General features: G+C 38.8%; 1 protein-coding gene across 1 annotated transcript in view; it reads right to left on the reverse strand.

Moving 5' to 3' along the window:
- Nucleotides 1–24,734, reverse strand: part of CLNK (cytokine dependent hematopoietic cell linker) — a gene marked incomplete at its 5' end in the record, with an annotated part of 238,387 nt that overhangs the window by 65,126 nt on the left and 148,527 nt on the right. Inside the window, 4 exons of the mRNA XM_077136401.1 lie at nt 8,241–8,286; nt 12,267–12,373; nt 14,403–14,544; nt 22,138–22,175. Coding sequence (XP_076992516.1) covers nt 8,241–8,286; nt 12,267–12,373; nt 14,403–14,544; nt 22,138–22,175 — 333 coding nt within the window. The remainder of the gene's footprint in view (nt 1–8,240; nt 8,287–12,266; nt 12,374–14,402; nt 14,545–22,137; nt 22,176–24,734) is intronic.

Below are 24,734 nucleotides of genomic sequence, written 5' to 3' on the forward strand. Positions count from 1 at the left end.
ATGATCTATGAGCCAGTCTAGCCTTTTCTGAGGGGCACGGGTTTAAGAACAGGGTCCAAGGGAAAGCAAGTCCCATGGACACTAAAGTTGCTGAATGCTCCATGCTCTTTCCCCTCTTGGAGAGTCACAATGCTTTGAAAAGCTGGGTGATAAAGGAGATAGGGCTGTCTTTTCTTAATCAGTGTTTCTCAAGTTTATTTCACCCAGAATTCCCCTTTTAGCTAACATAGCCCTTACCGTGTCACAGAATAATTTTGAGCTATTAGAGCAAGAACCAATGGGAGGTGGGGAAAAATGGTCAAAGCCCCTCATTAAAAATCAATATATTTGAGTCATTATATCCACTTGAGATCACATAAATTAAGTATGAGGGCAGACAGTGTGGTCTTTTCATCATATTATTCAGCTGACAAGTAGGTGAATAACTGACACATAAAGGAGTTCAATAGATATTGGTAAAAAAAATAAAAGTAGGAATAAAGTTAAGAAAAAAATTTTTCTGTAAGTTCATTCTTATTACTTATGGAAGTGACACCTTTAATGAGATGTAACACAAATCATGCCTACGTGAAAAAAGCAAGTTTGGTAATTTAGGTGTGGGTATGGGCATTGCTAGAGCAATGGTTAAAAGTACGGACTCTGGAGGAAGGACAGATTTCATGTCTAATTTGTCTCAATAATGTGATGAGTTGCCAGATAACTGAGATTGTTTTAAAATGTTTTGTCCATATTCTTGTTTTGTTGTTTTCCCATTTCAAACCACTTTAATATGTACAATTCAGTGATATTAATTATAGTCACAATATAGTGCTTCCATCACCACCATCCATATACTTGTTTTATAATTCAATTTTGCATTCAGTGAAAAAAGAAGAAAAAGACTAGCCCTGATATTGTCTACTAATAAACTTGGGCAAGATAACTAATTTCTCTAAACCTCATCAAAATGGGCATCATACAGGTGCCCGGGTGCTTCAGTGGTAGAATGCTCGCCTTCCATGTGGGAGACCAGGGTTTGATTCCCAGACCATGCACCCCTCCAGCCCCCCCCCCTCCAAAAGAGCATCATAATAATATATATTGCTTGCATTGTGTAATTATTGGAATCTATATAAAGTGTTTAGGACAATTCGTGGTAATAGCAATTGCTCAGAAAATACTTGTTATAATTCAGAGTGACAAAATGAAAGAATAAAGACACTAAAAAGAAAAAACACAACCAATGGGAGGGAGTTACAAGGAGATGGAGAGCTCTTACTTAGCTGGAGCTGGCAGTGGGGAGTTGGGCTATTCAAGGGTGGGGTGGGCTGCCTGAAGAGGTGGTAAAGCCCTTGGGTAGATTCAAGGGATGCTGGGCTTCAGTTCCAGGGAAGGTTGCATAAGTTGAGATTCTGTTATTTTAAAACCCTTGAGGTTTTCTCTGAACTTTTCTGGCTTTAGCAGTGAAGGTCTTGTGTCTTGGGGAAACCCCTCAGTTTCTCCAGGGCAAACGAACAAGTATGTTTAGTCAATCTAATCACATCCCAACTTCACATACACAAAAATCCTTCTCATGTTGCATATATGGAAAGTGATTCTGAAATGGTTTCATAGAGAGCACCCTATTTTACCTACATTAAGACCGTTCTTGAATGTTGGAATCCTGTTAGGAATTGGACCTCAATTGGGGAATTATTTGGAACATGTGGATTTTATTGAATTCCTTTTGTCTTTAATTGAAAATCTTGTTTTAAATTCTTTCCCTATTGTGGCCTCTTTATATTTCTCAACTATAAGAAATGTAGTTGCTGTTTCAAGCGGTTATTAGGTGCTCTTCTTTTCTTTGAGCCTTATTATCTCCTCTGTGTGGTGATAGAACAAATACCACAACAAATACTGGTCTAAATTCTCATTAATGAGTGATTGTACAAAGTTTATAACAAAATTTCAAACTGCATGTTATAAAGATGCCTCTGTTGCTTTTGGGCCACGGGTTGTAGCTGAAACAAATATAAATCTAAAGTGGTAGGCAGATAATCTTTAATTTATTTCTGGTCCACTTGTGGCCTAAGGCTTGTTATTTTTTTAAAGATGCAATCTATAGGGTGCCACGTTCCGTCATTAGAGCGATGTTTCATGTGTTTCCATGTTCTGCCACAAGGGGACAGTATCATCTATCAATTCACATCTGCTACAAAACCAGCTTCCTTAGTTTGGTATGCACTTTTTGTTTCCCTTGTTTGTTTTTCGGCATGGGCAGGCACCGGGAATCGAACCCAGGTCCTCAGTATGGCAGGCGAGAGCTCTGCCACTGAGCCAACATGGCCCACCATGCTTAGTTTGGATGAGTAGGATATCAGGGCACAGGAGAGGAGAGGAGGCTGCTGAATGAATTTTATACACTACTGAACACAGTAAAACCGTGGAAATACACTGTCAGAGTCGAAAAAGCAGTGGGTTCTGGTCTTGACTGTAACTAATTTGCTGAATGACCTTGAGCGAGCCAGTTCCCTCGCTAAGCAATTCCTATAAATGAGGGAATTGAACAAGATTAACCCTAAATCCATCTCGGTAATTTCAAGCTGGTATGAGGGTCTTCTGATGAAATTTTGTGGAATTCTATTTTGCCCTCCCAACCCCCCACCCAGACTCCCACCCAAACTAAGCTCATATTTTTTGATATGCATGTCAGGTCATCTCTGTGTGATTCTCGCTTTCTTTTCTTGGATAGTTTATTGTATTTCTTTATAATTTTGTATTTCTTTATAATATTGTATTTCTTGTATATGGTATGCTTGTCACTACAAGGAAATTGGTTTGGAATTTGTGCTTGATTCACATCTGGGGCAAAGAGAAATGCTTTTTAGCCTCCTTTATTCTCAGAATTGGTTTCCCAGGGATCATAGTTGAATATTGCAGTTATCCCCATCAGAAAAATGAGATGATTTCTTCTTGTTCTCTGATTAATGCTAATTGTTCAGCACAAGCAACATGATATATATAAATATGTTAGCCCCCAAATAAATTTTTACATATCTTTAGGAATGAAAAAATAAGCCAAGCTTCAGGGAAGATAAGTTCTTGAAATCTGACAGTTCCCAGATAATGTCAGAATATGATTGCAAGGAAAATGCCATGAAATGTACATTAACATAAATCTATCACTGCTCAACTTGATAAAAAATGAATCACCATAAAATTCTGCCATTACTGAAGCAACCGATGTGTTTTCTTTCTGTGACATTTTGTGAGAATGAATAAATGATCTAAGAATGTGTTTGTATCAAAAATACAGAATTTCATGATAAACACATAAATCATCCAAGCATTTTCCAGCAAGATTCCTGATCCTAAAAATGGGGGCATTCATATTAACTTCCTTCTCTGTATAGTACCTTAGAGCTCTAGGTAATAATGGAGAACCATCAATTATGGAAAAATAAGAAAGGAAGATGTAAAGAGGAAATAATTCTTACTGACAAAGTCTTCCAGGCAACTTTTCTACAAATTTCAACTTGCGTCCACCTTCCTTTGACTGACGTCCTTCCTGGAGATACATCCTCATACCAAATCATATTTTTGTAGCCATGATATCTACTATATTGGGCAACATCCCAAATCGAATAGACAACACTAATTTAAACCTGGAAGATATTTCATTATATAAGAAACTTTGCTCTGTCTGAGAAATTCGTTTTGTCTGAGGAATTTTTGTTTTGATATGGCCAATTAATTTCACATAAAGGAGGATTATTTCCTTTTTGCTTAGATGACCAGAAAGCTGAGTGGCAAAATAGTGGTTCATTTTTTAATAGAACTTAATTATATGTGCCCTAAGATTCTGAATTTTGTCTTTATCTTAATCACATAATCTAACTAGATTCTTCCTGTGATTTTAAAAAAACTTTTTTTAAATTTATTTTTTATTGTGAAAAATAACATATATACAAAAAAGCAATAAATTTCAAAGCACACCACAACAATTATTTATAGAACGGATTCAGAGTTTGGTATAGGTTACAGTTCCACAAGTTTAGGTTTTTCCTTTTAGCTGCTCCAAGACATGGAGACTAAAAGAAGTATCAATATAATGATTGAGCAGTCATACTCACTTGTTAAATCCATCTTCTCTGTTATAACTCCTCCTTCTCCTTTGATCTTCCTCCACATCTTTAAGGGTAGGTGGACAATGCCCAGTCTAACTTTTTCATATTGAAAAGGGGTATCAACAATATAGAATAAGAGGATGGACTAGCCTTCTTGGAGAGGCTGGGCTCTCTGGGTTGGACTTAGAGAGGGAGAGAGGCCACAGCAGAGTTGGGCTTAGAGAAAGAGAGTCCTCATCTGAGCCACAAAGAGGTCCTCTGGAAGTAAGTTTTAGACATAACTATAGGTAGACTTAGCTTCTCCACTATGTAAACAAGTTTCACAAGAGCAAGCCTTAAGTTCAAGGACTTCGTCTATTGACTTGGGAGTCCCTAATATTGGAGACAGTATCAGGGTTTTCCTCAGTGGTAAAATTTAATAGTTCCATATTTTCTTCCATCCCTCAAGGGACTTTGCCAATGCTTTTAAATTATCTGCTCAACGTACACTGGGATGTATCCAGGCATTACATTAAGCTATATAGAATTACAAGCTCTCGTTCCCATTCTGGGCTCCCTGTGTTTGGGTTGTTTAAATGATCTATCCAGACCGATTGAGATAGATTATGCACTGCAGAAAATTTAGGCTTTGGACAAAATAAACCTCTCTTCCTTTGGTCCCATAGAGTAGGTGAATTTCTAAAATACAGACATATTGTCTTTCTTACCCCTGTATTCCGATTTACCTGAGTCCCAACCTGATTATCTTTCTTATCTCTAATTGAAGCCTTATCTCTTTTTCAGTTTCTTTAACAGTTCTTGTAGATAGTAATGCTGACTTTCAGAGCTGCACAACTCCTACTCTGAGTTTTAGGTGTCACACAGGAACTCACATTTCCAGGAAAATATCAGGTTATACATATACAACACAACCTCTCAAAATCTAGAAATAACAATTATAGCTCAGGACTAAATATGGCTGCTATAAGAACATACAATCTAGGTCCCAATTTTCTTAAAAGTATTTTCTAAATGAGACCATACAATATTTACTCTTGTTTCTGGCTTATTTTGCATCACATAATGTCCCCCCGGTTCATTCACATCATTGCATGCCTTATAACTTCATTCCTTCCTGTAGCAGTGCGATATTCAATCAGTATTCACTATAGTTTGCCATTCTACTTCCCAGTCAGTGTACCGTTCAGCCACCTCCATTCACTGGGCACCAATAAAGTCAACAGTCCATGTTTCACGTTATCCTCACTTAGTGATATGAATCATCAACACTCTCAATTTTAGACAATTTTCATTGCTCCCAAGAGAAAAGTAACTGATAAACACACCTTCACCAAATAGAAAATCCAAATTTACCCTTAACTCTTGTCCTTCCCTCCCAATTATTTATCCCTGGTATTGCTGTGGCACTGTTGATGTCTTCCTGTTAAATATAGCCACAGCATCCAATAGTAGTTTTCCCCGTACATCCTGATATTATTTACTCTTTGTAAAAGATTCATACTTTGAAGAAGTTCTTGTAAGAACTAATTTATATTTCTAGTGCTAATCAGTGGGACACTTAAGTCTATACAACCCCTTTCAATCTTGTTCACTTTCAATATGGCAATATTACTTATAGACCCACTAGAGAACCACCTTCACTTCTATCTATTCCCTTACATTTAAGTTCAATCTCATTAGCTAACTGTTCACCCATCTGTAGCTTCTATATATCTCTAAGTCCCCTATATTCTGCATTATAAGCCTCTGAGTTTGCCTTTACCATGGTCATACAAGTGAAATCACACAGTATCTAGCCTTTTGTGCCTGACATTTCACTCAGCATTAAGTCCTCGAGGTTTCCCTGTGATTTTTATTTTTATTTTTTTCTATTTTACTGTGCATGTTTTTATTAACTATTTCAGTAAATTTGTGAGCCTAGGCAAAGTATAGATAAATATGTGACTGGAATAAATAGATATATTGATATGTAGAATAATGTCCAAACAAGCTTCTGCAGTCAAGGCAGTGAGTATGGATGGCCATGGGAGAGCAATTGTGATGTTCAATTCTGGTCTGTTTATTTCCAGGCCTCATTTCTTAATGACTTCCCCCCACGCTTTTGCTTATGGCTTAGGATATTTATATATCCAATGTTCACAGTCCCTCTCTGCTTGTTCCCTTTCTCTATCAAAGAGAAGTGAAAATACTTTATATAATTTGCCTAGTGTTCCTAAAGACTAGATCAGCTAGTGGAGAAGAGCTCTGAATCAAGCTCTGTGTACATCGAAGCTATTGCCATTTTTTTTTGAGATACAAAGTTTTATTAAACAAGCCTGGAATCAATAGCTCTGTTACGTAAATTAGACAGCAGTAAAATTTCCCTAGAGTGTATGTATAAATCACAGTGATTTTCATTGTGCCAGGACTTGGGATTTTGAACATACTTTCCCATGTGAGAATCCTGGAGCACCTCGCAGGGTTCCCAGTTCCAACAAGTCAGAGGATGCTAAGGCACACCAACCTCTTGACCAGGGCCCATGATGGCAGTTACCGGGTCCCAGAAACACGCAGGCAATGTGGTGAGGCTGCCGTGGTCCAGTGCACACAAAAAAGGAATGAAGCTATGACTGTTCTTTAGAGCTGAAAAACCGTCTCAAAAGAGGTATTGCCATTTTTAAGGTCTGAAGAGGCACTGGTATGAAAGTGTCCTTGCATTTTTGGAGGATGGGGTGGGATAGAAGGAAGGCAGACTGTGATTAGCACATTTGTGCAGGATGGAAATGAGGAACTGCAATTATTTCCACCATTGCAGGATCCTCTTGACCCCTCGAATGCCATGTAACTGAATTGAGCTGTTGTAATAGCTCTCCTCACTTTGCATTTTAAAGATGAGGAAAGTAAGACTCAGAAAGGTGGGGTGTCTTACTCACAACCAGGCAGTGGCTGAACCTAGCTTCTGTTCTCTCCTTGGTTGTTCCATCATGCTTCCTGTTGAGCATCTTCTGTTTGCTTCTCCAGGCCCACCCTTGACCTTCTCCACCCTGCTCCACCTCACTTGGCCCTGAGAGACTGACCAGTGTGGACTACATATGTGCTCCCTGCCCTCTGGTTTCTGGTTTAGTGGAGCCATTTGGAAGTTCCAGCAGGAGACTGAAGTGAGGAAGAGGACAGAGCTGGGTACTTATTCCCTTGGCTCTCTCCTTGTGAGGTCCACTTGACCAGCAGTGCCCCTCAACCAATGGTCACTGCTCCTCTCATGGTGGTGTGCTCTACAAGGCACACTTTGGTTTTTGCTAACTGTCCCCTGATCTTTTTGGACCTAGGGGTAGTGATAACATCAATGCAATTAGACCTGGATTTCTACACTATCCCCTTTATTTCCCCATGTATCCTATACCTTAGTAGATGGCTCCTTTGTAAATGAACTTCCGTAAATTATCTTAATTTGAGTGCAGTGTCTGTTTCCTGTTGGGACACTGTTACACTTTCCCATTCAAGCAAATGTGGTGTTAGTGATGTGCTATGTAATATAGCATTAGGCACATTAAGGTTGAATTCTGTATGCTTCAATAAATGGGAAATGTAAATCATGAGATTTTCATCTTTTCCAATTGGACATTGTAAGAGGAGATGGGGAACAGAGGAGAAAATGGTGAGATTCGCTAGAATGGATGTGATTCAATTAAATCATTTGGCTGCCCTCCATTTATGCTTCTAGCCCTACTTGAAATCAATTATTTCCTTTCAGGCTCTCACCTGTATTTTCAACTCCAAATTAAGTTACTTTGCCTTAAAGCCTTAAAAATTGTTTTCATATTAATTAATCAGTTTTACAATGAGATTTTTATCTTATGATTTTTTTTTGGTGTTCTTAGAGAAGTAACATAGTTATATATTTAATGAAATCCATATGTTTCAAAACAATTCCTTTCAGAAATTGTGAAAAACAGAGTATGTTTTTCTAATCAATTTCTTTATTGATAAGTAAGGTGATTAAAAAGGCATGAAGTGTGTGAGTGTCTTTCTAAAATTAGGTAATTGTTTCCTGAAGGGCAAGTCAATAGATCACCTTGATGAAGAAACAATAACAACAAACAAAAATGCAAGAAGATTTTGGAAGCAAATTTGATGTTCTCATCCTTATATTTCTACTTTTTTGTGTCATGACTTTACCTTTGACATCTTGACTTCTGATATCCTTGGAAATGGGTCTGTCCACCTGTAAAAGATAGCATGGTATTACTATCTCTAAAATTGTGCCTATTGACCCATTGAGTGTCCTGCTAGTCTTCATAGTGAGATCTCCAAGGATAAATGTATAAGTGCCTAGCCTCACTCCTCTCAGACCATTAAATACTTATGGTTGGCAGTCAGGAAATGCATGCAATCATGTACCACAGCTGCTAGTGAAAGGGGTTGTGGTCTGAGTGGCTTTTGCAATAAAAACACACTTGGGTTTGAAGACAATCCTGCCTCTTATTGCTGTGAAACTTTGGGAAGGGCACAAGCCCCGTATTTTCCATTACTTTAGTAGAGAAAATACTTAGTCCATCCACCTGATTGGATTATTATGAAGATTAGTATGCATGATCATGTACCTGCAAGCAATTGAGCAGGCAGATCAGAGGACGGCCTCACAAGGATGCTTGGGATGGGATTGTACCTTGTCCACTTGATGGGGATTGGAACTTGTCATCTTTGACCCTTCTCACCCTCAATTTCCCCATTTGTGAAATGATCTGTCAAAAGTGCTGATACACCATGAGGGTGGGAGAATTGCACAAGACATGCTATGTGATGTGCCTGGCACAGGATGTGGCACCGACTGAGTACTGAATAATTGTTGGCTATTGGGATGGTTCATGTTACATGCCAAATGGGCCAGGCTAGAGTGCCCAGCTGTTTGGCCAAACACTAGTTTAGGTGTTGCTATATAGGTACTTTTTGGATGTGGCTAACATCTACAATCAGCTGACTTTAAGTAAAGTCATAACGTGGGTGGGCCTGAGCCAATCCACTGAAGGCTTTACAACAAAAACTGAGGTTTCCCAAGCAAGAAGAAATTCTACTTCAAGAATATAGCATCAACTCCTGCTGAATTTCCAGCCTGTTGGCCTGCCTTACACATTATGGACTTGCTAGCTTCCCCTAATTGTGTGTCAATTCCTTAAAATAAATCTTAATATTTTAAATAGGATATCTACTTGTTCTGTTTTTTTGGGGGGCACCCTGATATGCTGTTTATTATTTTTATTACCATTAATTATTAAAAGTATTAGCGAATTATTAGGGGCTGTGAGTCAGAAGGTATGATGGTGAAGATAATGATATCATAATGATGCCCCCATGTACTGGAAAAGCTTTGAACATAGGTCAATCTTGGGTTTTAGTGTTACTCTTGATTGGCTCCCAGTTCAGATGGCCAATGTTGACAATTGGGCTCCTTCAGTCCCTGCTACCTCTTATCCTTTGTGGAACAAAGTATTTATGCCTGGAAAAGGAATGCCTCTTCTTCTGCTGGCCATTGGTGTGGGGAGCTGGATCAATCACTCATTAGTTAAGGCGGATTTGGATTTTGTTGTTGCTGTGGTTTCTTTCATTGCCCCACCAGCTTCAGATTCCTTTAGGGTTACCTCATGAGGCTGGGGTACTGGAGGGTTTAATCACTATTTTTTCCACTCCCAGCTTTTTGTCTTTCAAATGTGCCTGTCCTATAGACATGTTCTCCATGCTCTTGCCCCATCCTGAGTGCTAGTCTGGTGGTACGGGCAGGAGAGTTTCTCTGTCATCTAGGTGTTAAGTGGGCTCTGGATGCCTGTGTTTTGGGGCTGGGGTGAGGGACTCAGTGTTGCGTTTCTATTCTTTCTCCTCATGGCAACCAAATTCTTCTTTGTGCCTTTGGTGGATCTTTTGCATGAGGTACTTTTTCATGTCCTCCAGTGGTGAGAGCCGTATGATGGCAACAGGATAAGATTTTGAGTCCAGGAATACTTCCTGCCCCTCTCCCATGGCTACACCCAATTTCTATCAAATAGATATTTATTAGTGCTTACTATTTACGGGAAGCAATGATGATTATGAGGGAAGAAGGGGCTAAGACCATGATTTCTAATGGATGATTCACCTATGCATACTTGGGTACATTGTAACACAAACTTTCTCAACCTCAGCACTGACTAATATCAGTCAATACTGGGATGTTAATCCTTTGCTCTGGGGGCTACTGTGCTCTGTAAATGTGGAGCAACATCTTTAGCCTCTACTCCCTAGATTCCAGAACATCACCCCTTCCTAGAGAAGACAACCAAAATGTCTCCAGACTTTGCCACAGTTGCCCAGGGGTCAAAATCATTCCTGGTTGAGATCTACTGACAGAATGTGATGTGTTATAGAAGTGAAAGTCTGCTTTGCATTGCTTCCAGAAGGCTTCTCAAAAGCATCTATTTGGACAAAAGGATGCACCTTGATGCTTTCATTGCACTTATGCTTACCTCCATCTTAGCACTTGGGATAGCACTGAAACTGCCAGTTTAGGTCACTGCCTCCTCCATAGACTGTGGGCACTGGCTCGTCTTCTTGTCCCCAGTGCTGAGCATACTGTTTGGTATATAGTAAGTGCTCAATAAGTGGAAGGATGAGCAGTGACTTAGTGCAAGACACTTGTAACCAACCTATGAATTCTAGATAGAAACTGCACACTGGTAAGGATATTGAAGATCCATTTCATGGATAATTTAATCTCAACATAAAAGTGCAGAACTAATAAGCTTCAACTCTTGGCATAATGATTTGTTTACTCAAACATTGGTTATTAAAGTAAAAATCTTTGTTTATGTGAATTGAAGTTAAGTCCTTGTTTAAATCATAAGACAACTTCCTTCTTGGTCAAAAATTGTGCTCATGCCTTCTGTATCCTTTTCTTTTTTTTGTATGCTGTATGACAGGGTCACATTTTATTCTTTTTCCATGTGAGTATCCCATTGTTGCAGCACCATTTGTTCAATTGTTTGTTTTCATGGTTTCCTTGTTTGGGAAGTGTGTGGGCTGGGAATTGAACCCAGGTCTCCCACATGGCAGGCGAGAATTCTACCACTGAACTAAGCTTGCACCCCTTCCATATCCTTTTCCTTATGTTATTTCACTTGACTTAACATATTGAGACCTAGATCCACTTGCAAAATGTTCTAGCTAGAAGAAATGTGTTTTTATAGGAAGCTACAAAGATAATATGAAGGAATATAAAGCAATAAGAATGGAGACAAATTCTGGCATAGTTGTTTTACAAAGTCAAATATGAACTGTATTTCTGAAAACAAAATTCTTCTCATGAAGGCCCATCTCATTATATAAAGAAACATTATTAGTGATTTTTAAGGAAAAGTAAGCTCAACATTTTTAGCTGAGCATTCTCTGCCCTTTTATAACCACATCAGAGCTGTGCCTTCAGCTCTGGCCCAATCATTCTAAAATTCTAAACATGTTTCACTCATCAGTGATGAGTGCCCTGAAATGCCCTTCTGCCTGTCAACTATCCCCACCTCCCCCATGGGCAGTTGCAGGTGAAGATCTAGGTGACTGTACTACATATTCACATGAGATCTTTGGAGGTCAGTGTGAAAAAGGGTCCCCTGTGAACAGAAGTTGAACTGGGAAAAGATTGGGTTGCTTCTCCCACCACAGCTAATTCATTTTCCAAGATCCAGCTCAAATGATGGAAAGTTTGTTCATTTTCATTCACTTAACCTATTTCCATTGAAATAGGTTATTTGTCCTCTTATATAAAGGAGCTATGCTAGGCACTGGAAATGGAACAGTTCCTGTCCTCATGGGATTATCATCTATTGACTGGCTCTTGATGCATGATCACAACAGCTATGAGGTTTTATAGGTAAGACTATGTAGGCTCAGAGCAGATAAGTACCTGGCCCAAAGACACAGTGCCTGTAAAAGCTGAATCTATATGTGAAAGTCCTTAGCCTGATGCCTGGCTCACAGCAAATCTTCACAAATTTTAGTTCCCCTCATCCCTGCAAGGTGGTTATTACATAAGGCCATACTTATCCCAGCCTGTACCTCACTGAACTTGATCTGCTCATTACCTAACCAGATGCCTTGGGGAATGAGAGATGGGAAAGCTTCTTCTTGCTGTTTGGAAATGCCCTACACATGTTTAGTCCACAGGATCAAGCCTTCACCCACCTCTTCCAGCTTCATCCACGTGTTCCAGGTTTGCCCTTCAATAGAATTAGAGGTCTTGGCATCCATTGAAAGGGGAGTGTCCATCATACCCTTGAAATAGTGCTTATCTGTGAAAGAGAAAAATATTAGTCATTCCTGTATGTGGACTCAGCTTATAATTTACAAAATATTTGCATATTAATTAGTTCATTGGATTATCATAAGCAATTCTACTTCTAATCAGCAGATAAGGAGACTGTGGCTCAAAGAGGACAAATTATTTCTCTAGATGCCCATGAATAAATGCCAAAATCTACATTTGAACACCTTTCATTCTGTCATCCACATTGGGAAATTTTATTTTTCCTTTGAAATTTAGGCTGTGTCACATCCTTTCAAAATCTTCCTAAATCCCACCCACCCATACACCTTTCCTGGCTTTCCATTCTCTGTCATACATTTAGCATGTCCTATTATATTTATCTATTGATCTGTGGTTTGTCCCACTAGATTGTGGACTTCCTTAGGGCATGAATTAATACCTTATTTATCTCTGTTTCCCTGATTCTGGTTATGGTAATTGGTTGGGCAGGAAAGGGTTATTGTAGTCTTAGGGGGCCCAAATTCTGAAAATCATTTTTAAAAGAGGCCTCTCTTCAGTCCTGGCCTTTGGCAAGCTCCTGGGAGATAATCTCTGAGTTCTTAGAATATTCTGTTTGATAAGAGAGGTTTTGCAGGCCTGAGGCCTTGGGTTCTGTTGTATCAGTTTAATCAGATTTATACTGACAGTGAGATTTAGGGTGAAGACCTTCCCCCCACCCACAAGGGTTGGGACTGGAGTCTGCATAACTGGGGCCATCAGGATTCAGGTGATCTTCTCTGGTTGACTATCAGGATTCAGGTGAACTTCCCTGGTTGGCCATCAGGATTCAGGTGAACTTCCCTGGCTGGCCATCAAGATTCAGGTGTGCTTCCCTGATTGGCCATCAAGATTCAGGTGTGCTTCCCTGGTTGGCCATAATGATTCAGGTGAACTTCCCTGGTTGGCCATCAGGATTCAGGTGCACTTTCCTGATTGGCCATCAAGATTCAGGTGTGCTTCCCTGGCTGGCCATCAAGACTCAGGTGAGCTCCCCTGGCTGGAGACACTTTGTGTGTTTGTCACTCCATTTATAGGAGGATTAAGCGAATTGCTATGTGATTTCACTGGGAGGTGACAGCTGGAATCTTGTGCCTGTTTTTCTCTGGACTTTGCCTGATGTACCTTTTATTTTTGCTGATTTTTAAACTGAATCCTTCCATTGTGAAAAACTATAACTGTGAGTATAACAGCTTTGTCTGAGGTCTGTGAATCTTTCTAACAAATCATCAAACCCAAGGGTAGTACTGGGGATCCACAATGTACTGGTACAGAGTAGATACTACTCAGTAAATATTTGTTGAATGAATGAACCAATGAATATCATCATTTTTAATTAAATTATCCTCTGTAAGAAACTTCTGTAGATTCATTTCAGTGGGTCAGGCTATTAGACATCATGAATGCTTCTTATTTACCTATTCAGCAATGTGTTTTATCTAAGCTTCAGAGACCATGCTGAACTTCCCCAATGTCTTCAAGTTAGAAAGAAGCAGGTAGTTGTGAAATTAAGCCTTCTTACTCTTAACATGTGCAGCTTGGCTGAAGGTGCTGCTCATATGCAGACTAATGTGAAATGAATCAATCAAATTAAATTGGACTTCACTTTCATTCTCCTCCTTCCTACACAAGCTCTACCTTAACATTTTATCCTCCCCATATCCTTGCCCCAATCCTCTGCCATGAATATCAGTGGTTCCTAACACTCAAGAAATCATCATGATATTAATAGCTAACAGTTATAGAGTGCTGACTCTGTGCCAGATCTTCTGGTGAGAACTTGCCACGCATCATGCAACCTCCAACAGAACCTTATAAGGTAGGTTCTATTATTATCAACCCTATTTTCTGGAAGAGAGAAGATGAGTATGAGAAATTTGCTCTAGGTAACACAATTTGTAAGTGATGGAGGCAGGATTTTAACCTGGGGTTTTAATTCAGAATATATACCTTAATCAATATGCAATATTGCAGCATGCCCATGCATTTAAAATTTTTAGACAGACCCCAAATGTTACCTGCATATTCAGATTCCTTTATAGGTCTGGTTGGTGAAATTTTCATTGACCGCCACCCCTCTGTCATGTGAAGCTCAGGTTCTGCGTAGTCTTCTTCACTGTGGTCCTTTGCCCCATCCAGGGCTGTAGTAAAGTCCCTCCCCTAAGCAGGAGGGAGCATTTTATGAACCAGAAGAAGGTACAATGAGGACAAAACCTACAGCGCTAGTGAGAGGAGAAATTTAGACTCCCTTGACAGGGAGTAAAAGACTTGAGAGTCCAGGGCCTGATACAGTTAAAAAATACTTAGTTTTTCTAGTAGATAAAATTCTAAAGGTTTCCCCCAAGATCCCATCTTCTAGTTATTCAGTCAAATACCAAGCTAGGTACTACTGTGAAGGGACAGTGCAGATGTACGGAAGGTTACTAATCAGATGACTTTTAGGAGATTATCCTTAATTATCCAGGTACGTTCAATGTAATCACATGAGCCCTTAAATACAGAAAAGGATCTGTTTGCAGATGATGTAATCTTTTATGTAGAAAATCCTAAGGAATCCACTAAACCTATTAAAGCTAATAAGCAAATTCAGCAAGACTGGAGGATCAATGAACAAAATCAATATACACAACGCAATTGCATTTCTATGAACTGACAATGAACAATTTGAAAATGAAATAGAAAACAAGTCCATTTATAGTAATATAAAAAGAATAAAATGCTTATGAATAAATTTAACAAAAGAAGTGTAAGACTTTATAGTGAACATTGTAAAACATTGTAGAAAGAAGGTAAGGGAAATATAAATAAATGGGAAGAGAACCCAACTATATGGATGGAATATCTAATATTATTAAGGTGGCAATTCTATTTAAATTGATGTAAAATTTCAAAACAATCCCTATGAAAATCCCAGCTGACACTGGTTTATAGAAATTGACAAGTTAATCCTAAAATTCATATTAGTCAAAACAGCCCTGAGAAAGAAGAACAAAATTGGAGGGCTCATGTTTCCTGATTTGAAAAGTTATTACACAGATATAGTAATAAACAGTATGGTAAATGGAATGAAATGGAGAGTCCAGACATAAAAATTTGTTTATGGTTAATTGATTTTTGACAAGACTGCCAAAACAATTCAATGGGGGACCAAGAGTCTGTTCAAGAAATGGTCTAGGGACAATAGGATATTAAAGAGCAAACACAAAAGTGGAAATGATAACCATAGGATGGTAGAACATATTTTCCTATCATGTATCTGGTAAAGGATTTATATCCAGAATAGATAAAGAACTCTTACAACTTAATATAAAAACAATTAAGTAACAAAATTGAAAAATAGGCAAAGGATATGAATATACATTTCCCCAAAGAAGAGATATAAAGGGCCAGTAAGCACATGAAAAAATGCTTAACATCATTAGCCATTGAGGAAATGCAAATCAGAACCTCATACACTAGGGTGGCTATATAATAAAAAGATAAGCGCTGATGAGGATGTGAAGTAGTTGGAATTTTCATACATTACTGGTGGGGGTGTAATATGGTGTAGCCACTTTGGAAAAACAGTTCGTCCATTCCTCAAGATGATCAACATAAAGTTAACAAATGACTTGGCAATTCCACTCTTAGGTTTATACACAAGAGAAATGAAAATGTTTGTCCATGAAAAAGTTTACATGAGTGTTCACAGCAGCATTATTTATAATAGTCAAAAAGTGGAAGCAAGCCCAAATGACCATCAACTGAAGAATGGACACATAAAATGTGGTGTATCTATGTAAGGGAAGTTTATTGGTTGTAGAAAAGAGTAAATTACCCCTACATGCCTCAGCATGGTTGAACCTTGAAAACATCATGCTAAGTGAAAGAAACTAGTCACAAAAGACCATATACTGTATGATTACATTTATATGAAATGTCCCATATAGGATAATTTATAGAGACAATATAGATTAATGGTAGCCTTGGGCTGGGGGAAAGTCGTGGAGGGGTGGACAGCATTGTTAAGAATGACTGCTAAGGGGCATGGAATCTCTTCTGGGGTTGATGAAATGTTCTAAAATTGGTGATGACGGTTGCACAACTCTGTGAATATACTACAAAACACTGTATATATATATGTGTGTGTATTTATATACATTTTTTTTTGCATGCTATATTCCCGGGGTCACATTTCATTCTTTTGCCATGTGAGTACCCCATTACTGCAATACCATTTGTTGAGTTTTGTTTGTTTGTTTTTTCTTTCTTTCCTTGCTTGTTTATTTATTTTGGGAAAGTGCATGGGCTGGGAATTGAACCTGGGTCTCCTACATGGCAGGTGAGAGTTCTACCACTGAACTACCCTTGCACCCCCTGAATATATATTTTAAATTAAATGCATGTTATGTGAATTATGTCACAATAAATTATTAATAAATACAAGCAGAAGAGGAAGGCAAAGAGTCAGAGAAATGTGGTGGAAGAGGAAGGAAGAGAGATTCTGTATGTTCGAAGGATTTAACCCATCACTGCTGGCTCTGATGGAAAAAAGATAAGAAAGAAGCCTCTAGGAAATAAGGAAGGCTCCCAGTAAGGAAACAGGAGCTCATTCCTATAACTGAAAGGGGTAGAGTTCTGCCAACAGCCTGAATGAACATGGGTGAAGATTTCTCCCAATTTCCTTCAGGAGGGAATACAGCCCTGCCAACACTTGATTTCATTTTTTTGAGACCCAGAGCAAAGGAAACAACTGAGCCTCACTGTGCCAGACTTCTAACACTAGAAAATGTGAGACAACAAATGGGTAGTGTTGTAAGCTGTTAAGTTTGTGGTAATTTTTTATTGAATCAATAGAAAATTAATGCAATTCTGTAGATCTCTAACTCAAAGGGTGGGTCCTCAGGCAGTGACAGCCCTCTTTGTATACTGCTCTGAAATATGTAAAAATTAAAGGAATTATATGGTGAAATTTTGTGTGAAGTCTGACAATTATTTTCAGAATGCTAGTGCATTTAATTAGTTTTAGGTTTGAGAGTTTAGACAAAATTTACAGCTTAGAAAATTCTATGGATATATTGGATAAGGCTGCCATTTTTCCATTTCAGAGAGAGACGCAAAAGGCCAGCTTATGGACCATTGGTGTTGTATGACATTTGTGAACAACTGAATGGAGTAAATGTCCCTGGGCACAAAGACTTTGGAAAATGTCTCAACTTTGACACAGGGTAGATATCTATTTGTCCTGAGCTTTGATTTCTTTATATGTTAAATGGGATCATTCCTACTAGACTGGGCTGTTATAGAGAATGTTTGGCTTACAGGATGGCCTTAAACCTTTCCCTTTATGTCTCAGGTTAGGCTTTGGGCACTTCACAAAGGCTCTGGATCTCACTGCTGAGAATGACAGGAATGGATGCCAGTCTTCAAGAGAGCTTCTCAGTCTAATCATCATTATAGAAAATCTGTAATCTGCTATTTTGCACCTGGATCTAGATCCAGCATTGTGCTATGTTTAAGCAGGGATACTACTCTCAATCTTGTGTTCCTTCATTGATTATACAGAGCCACCACATAATAATTTATATGCCCTGAGTCTTGGAGCGCAAAAGGAGGAGTTTTTCAATGGAAACTTCAAATGGAAGGTAAAGGTTTCCCTGAGATGCTGATTTATTCTCTGTGTCCTGTACTGTCTCCCTCGGCAGCTGTCATAGGATGTGGGTGGTTTCATGGCTACAGTTCCGGGTTGGGAGGGAGTTGACAATGGAAAATGGCTGTAAAACATAATAGGAAAATCTTTACCTTCTTATAATGTGTGCTAAGGCTCCAAAGAACATTTAAAATGTCTAAGATCTCCAATGGTTGTGGCAGGCCACAGCGGTTCAGTTACAAGAGAATTTTCACTCACCTTCTCCAAATAAGCCCCCTTAATTAAGAATTTTTATCTTCCTGTTAGGAATACAGAAGCTGGAATTGGTGATTTCTCAAAGCCACGCAGATCATAGCTGCCCTGGGTAGGAAGAACCAGGGCTCATTGCTTCTTCACTGGAATTCAGCACTGGAAATTTAAAGCTGATTTGTACCCAGAAAATGACGGGTGAGAAGTTATCTGGAAACATTCCTGGTATTGCAGAACCTAAGATCTTGAGGTGTACCTGGGTATGTAATGCTGACTGGTGTAAGCCTGGGCTCAGACCCTTGTATTTTAAGTCCTTTTACTCTGCAGAGATCATTTCATCCCTCCTCTGACAATCACAGCCACCTCCAAGAATGTTTTCTCCACATTATGTGGGTGTTTGCAGCATTCAAACTTTTTATTATTTTTTTAACCATCAATGCCTGGAAATTTAGTTATTGCTTTTTAGCATGCTTGTTAGAAGGTTTAGGGTATAATTGTTTCTATGTGATTTAAACATTTTCATTTATCCTGTAATCTGTCTGGTTATAGAGTTATATTTATTGGGGGCTGCTGGGAATTAGATAGATGTATAGAAATACACACATACTCACAGAGAGAATAAGTATGATCATACTTATTTTAGAGAGACTTTGGCAACCAGAAATATCATAGATGAGATAACTCATTCCACATATATTTGCTGTAAATATTACTATGACTGTTATAACTACTATTATTGCAGAACATTGGAGGTAAGGGAATGACGCAAGCTTGTCCCCCAATCATGCTTTCTTCTCCTCTCCTTTCTAAGGTCCATCTTGTATTTGTTAGCATTTACTGTGTTCTAGGTACTAAATGTCCTTTATTTTGTTGAATAAGCAGAAAAATCTATGAAATGATTTTATTATAGTGGGGGGATCTGGAATTAGACTGGCTTGAGTTTGAATTATAGCTCTGCATTATTCTAGTTCTCAAATTTATTTGGACAAGTTAATTTGTATTAATTTGTTAATGCAATTTGGAATATTGCTGGAATATACCAAAAATAGGTTGGCTTTTATAAGGGAATCTATTAAGATGCAGATTTACAGTTCTAAGTCTATAAAAATGTCCAAACTAAGGCATCCAGAAAAAGATACCATGACTCAAGAAAGCCTGATGGGTCCAGAATACCTCTATCAGCTGCAAAGGCATGTGGCTGAGATCTGCTGGGGTCTTTGGCTTCTGGTTTCAAACAGCTTCCCTGGAGGCATTTATTTTCTACATCTCTAAACAGCTGGATCTTGTGTTGGCTCTGAGCTTTCTCCAAAATATTTTCTCTTTTAAAGGACTCCAATAAACTAATCAAGGCCCACCTTGAATAAGCAGAGTTACATCACCATCTAATCAAAAGGTCATACCCACAATGTGTGGGTCAATCTCCATGGGAACAATCTAATCAAAGGTTCCATCCTAAATAATATGGAATGAGGCATAAAGGACATAGTTTTTCAATCCAGCATGCTGCTCCAAGCCTCAAAGTGTATGACTTTTTCTGTCATCACTGTGTCTAAACAGTTTGGCAAAGTAAAAACTTGTTACATGATAAATCCAGTTTACAAGTAGGTAGTAGCACAGGGGGGACTTGTGCCCATGTTCTCACTTGGAAAGAATTTAGTCTTCCCCTTGGCTCAAATCAATTCTGCTCATTTGATGCAAGGGTGCAAGGTGTAATTTAATAAGTTTGGGTTCTCTATGGGACAGCATGGAGAGGCAAATAGGGAATTGAAGACACAGCAATTTGATTTTCAATATACTAGCCCTTGATTCCCACTAAAAGTGGTCCCCAAGAAAGGTAATGCTGAGTCTTACTTGAGCTGAGAACAGATAATTTTTAAGTTAAATTTATCAAATGTAAAGAACTCAGGCACAAGAGACCAAGGCAGTAAGCCAGCAGCAAGAAGAGGGTAGAAGAAGGAGCTTGTTCATCAGAAGGAAAAAAGGCTAAGCCACCTGAGGACAAAGACAGAGTAGAACCATTTGCACAGTCTAGCTGATGCCATGCCCCTTGTGACTGGGTGCTACCACTGTGAAGCCTCCCTGGTCTGGTCTCGGGGGTAAGCATAGCTGGAACTGGAAAATCCTTGGATGGGAAATGAGGTGCACCAGACTTTTAGAGGCAGCGTGACTTTGGAGTCACCCAGTCCTAGAGTTAAATTGTGGATCCATTTTATGACTTTGGGGAAGTTACTCAGATTTTCCATCCATTACGTGGAGATGACACAACCTACCTTATTTCATTGTTGTCAGAAATTAATTGAGAAAATGTATAGATGTGTATAAAGCTCTACTTTGGCATCTACCACATGACAGGAAGTCCACAGATGCTCACTCCCTTTCTTGTAAGTGGAACCGAGTGGCCGGGGCAAAGCAAGGCTGCTGGAAGTTGAACTCCAGAGGTCTTTACAACCAACGTGGGAAAGGAGGCTGGTTGGGCTGTTCTCTGCATAGCTCCAGCATTTTAAACAGAAGTGAGTTCTGAGATGGAGTGTGGGCATGGGGTTCCTTTGGAAATTTGAAAATTATACATTTTTGGCACAGGGCACCATTTATGTACCATTCTGGTTTCTCAGAGTGCATAGCCTCTGGGAGAGTCTTGGGCCCACTTGAAGGACTGGGGATATGAGACAGAGCCCTTCTGCATCCACTCCCCTTGCTATACTTCCTGGGGGCGGGGCCTGATGCAACAGCCAGGAAGAAGAGCAGCCACCCCCCCAGATCTGAAGAGAATATAAACCAGACTTCTGAGAGTGTCTCCCCTGGGCCCAAATGTCAACATTTCAGTGTATTTCCTTTCAGAAAGAGAGGAATAGGGAGTTTTTTATATATAACAAATTACTTTTATTTATCTATCTATTAACATATTTATTCTCCATCTATTACTTGTCAATCTCAGTGATTCTTAACTAATGGTCCAATATTCTTTGCTATGAATCCCCTAATGCATAAAATATTGCTTTTATGTGTATATGTGTGTTCCTGGTGTAAGGTTCCATAGCTTTAATTAGATTCTTAAAGAGGTCCTTCAAATGGGAAAGAACCAGTGATTTCATAGCAGACTCTATCTATCTATCCATTTATCTTTCTATCATCATTATCATCATCATCTATTAGACACACAGGTTAAAACTATTTAAATTACATATATAATTTAATAATACAATTACTTATAATATTAGCTATTTGAGTTCATGCTACTACTTTTAAACATTTTCTTTAGTCATGAAAATTCTTTTTAAGTATTATAAATGGCTTCAGAGTATTGATATACCATAATACTCAACTATTTATCTACTATTGAATATTTAGCATAATTTCAATGTGTTACCATTTAAAATATTTTATTATAAAATGTAAGTGATTGTGTTTAAGTATTAGTTCAACTTTAGGTTGGCTCCTTAGTTTGAATTCCTGACAGTGAAATTATTGGGCCAACAAAAATGGATATTTTTATATATCTTAATAAATATTATGAAATTGCTTTCTAAAAAGTTTTTTTCAATTTAAAATTTCACCATCAATGTTATGAAGTGTGTTTCTCATCACATGCTGGCCAGAACCATGTGTTAGTATTTTTGTCTATTTCAATCTTTGCAATGACCATGTAAATTAATTTTTATCTTCATTTTATAGCTGCGGAATTGGAATACAGATCTATACCTGAGAATGAAATGTAGTTACAGTTTTTCCTGCCAGGAAACTACAGGAAAAGTTTTTTTTTTTTTTAAATTTAATTCACTAAGCACTTTAAAAACAAACAAACAAACAAAAAAACCAAAATTCACTTTGTAAACATAAAAATCTGGATAAATAAGTAAAGAAAGTGTTAAACTTACATAATCAGGAAGAGAATCAGTAATAGTCTTGTACTGGCCTGCACGGGGGAAACAAAAAAAGACAGAACCATTATTGCAATCTCCATGGTAGCTCAAAACATTAAAAAGATGGGACCCTTCTTTTGTGCCAGAAATCTTGTACTCATCTCATTTAATGTTTCTTGGCTGTAATTTTTCCAAATGGAAGCACATATTTCCATGTTTCCTGTTCTACAGGCAGCTCTTGCAATATAGGGACAATGGAAAAGGAAGAAAGAAAATTAAATTCAAGCTTAATCACCACTGAGCCCATGGAGGCAAGAGAAGATATATCCCCAAGGATTGCTGTTTTTAGAGCAGACTAAAGTGTTCCCTGAAACAGAACCATAATGTTAGAAGACATCACACATCAGTGGCACCCATAGTTATGACTTAGCAGCACCTCGGCTAACTGAACAAGCTCATTTTCCTGCCTCCTCACACTAGGACATGGCATGTAATGATCTGTGCGTACGTCCATTTCCCTGCATATAGGTATTTTGAGGGCATAGTCATCTATCTATTCCTTGCTTCAGAAATAAGGCCCATTATTGAACAAATGAGGGTTTTTTAATTTGCATGGGCAGGTACCGGAAATCGAACCTGGGTGTCCGGCATGGCAGGTGAGAACTCTGCCTGCTGAGCCACCGTGGCCCGAGTTTTTGATATACGTTTGTTGCATAAATATTGTTTTCTTGAGGTTTCTTAAGCCTCAGCTCCCTCATTTGAACTTGTTGTATGAAACATTTTCTGATGGTCACTTAGCCTACTTGTTCCATGTTTTACATTTTACCCTCAGATTCTACACAACCATCAAACAATTGCTCCCTTGACTTCAAGGTTTTTTGGTTCCTCATACACTTGATTTTCATAGAGATTTTAATTTCACCCTATTTAGACTGCATTGAGGGGCATTATAGGCAGAAAATGTTCCGAGCACTTTCTCTTCATTAGTATAAACATGAGAAGTTTATACTAGGTCTCCCAGCTGCATGTTTTGATTTTATAGAAAACAGCAATCCGAGAAAAGATCATATTTCTTTTCTTCCTTTGGTTGCTATGATGGTTAATTTTGTGTGTCAAGTAGGCTATGGCAGCTAGTTTGTTTGTCCAAACACCAGTCTAGATGTCACTGTGAAGGTATTAGCTCCTATGATCGGATCAGGTGACTCTTTTTTTTTTTCTTTTTTGTGAGTATGGTCCAGGAATCGAACCCGGGTCTCCTGAGATTAGTTGACTTTAAGTAAAAGCCAACTCCAATTATTTGGGTGGACTTCAGCCAAACAGCTGAAGGCCTTAAAAGCAAAGAACTCAGCTTTCCAGACAAAGGAAGAAATTTTACCTGAAGATTGAAACGTCAACTCCCTCCGAATTTAAGCCTACCGGTCTGTCTGGTGGATCTGAGATTCAAGATCACAACACCAGTTTTACTAGAATGTGCATTATGCCTGCCCTACAGATTTTGGACTTGCCAGTACCCACAATCACATTAGCCAATTCCTTAAAATAAATCACATGCACACACACACATGTATATATTTATGTCTAAGCATTATATTTATGCATTATTCCTGTCAGTTCTGTTTCTCAGGAGAGCGCCGACTGATAACAGCTGCTAAGAATTTCAGGGTGAAATTCTGGCCCATGTCCAGGTACCATACAGAACCATCCTGTGATGTGCATTTCTATTTCTTGCCTCTAGTTTCATTGCTTTCCTGAATTTTTGTCCTTTTTTTCAACTTGCATCCCTTGCATATCATGCCAAAATAGGAAATAAACTATTGTGAATTTTTGTCAGCATGCCTGACACTTATAGGGTGTCTTATGTCAATTAATCGAAGCTTGACTCGACGGAGACATGGCTCTCCAGAATTTGTCGAGGACTAGTGCATGGAAGAAGTGTTAACATATCAAAGGTAATCTCCTTGAGGTACTGAGCTGAGAGGAGCACAGTCCCATCTGCATCTGTCCTCAGGCCCCGCTCACCCTGGCTGTGGGACCCCGACACCTGGGGGCGCTAATGACACCTTCCTGACCCAGCATCTATTATGTCCCTGGCAGGAAAATCGACACGTTTTCAAGCCCTTCAGAGTAGCAATTTGTATTTTCTCCGGAAACGAATCAAATTAATAAGGCTACCCATTAAGGACCAGCTGGCCCGGAAGGAGCAAATGAACACAGAATTATTGGGATTCACTCTGGCCCTTGTGATTCAGGAAAATAGCTCCCCTGTCTAATTCAGGACTCAATATAATTTCACCTTAGGAAATTGGCCTGATTGATTATGGTCATTATGCCAACATCCCGCTGGAGTGCTTAGAGGTCTCTTCTCTCAACAAGATCCAGCAATGCAGAGTTGGACTTTCCAGAGTTCCCTAAATATGTTCCAAGCCACTTTCACATTTTTGTGTTGATCCCATCTGGAATTCCTTCCCCCCCCACCCCTCTCTTTGCCTTTCAAAGATTAAGTATAAATGTGAGAAGTTTGAGATCCAACTTCCCTGCCTCCTGAGGCTTCCCTCTGTGACAGCTCCAAGCCACTTAATCTCACTGAATTGTTAGAACACTTATTTTCTGTC

The sequence above is a fragment of the Tamandua tetradactyla genome, chromosome 19 (genome assembly GCF_023851605.1).
Source record: "Tamandua tetradactyla isolate mTamTet1 chromosome 19, mTamTet1.pri, whole genome shotgun sequence".
Lineage (NCBI taxonomy): Eukaryota > Metazoa > Chordata > Mammalia > Pilosa > Myrmecophagidae > Tamandua > Tamandua tetradactyla.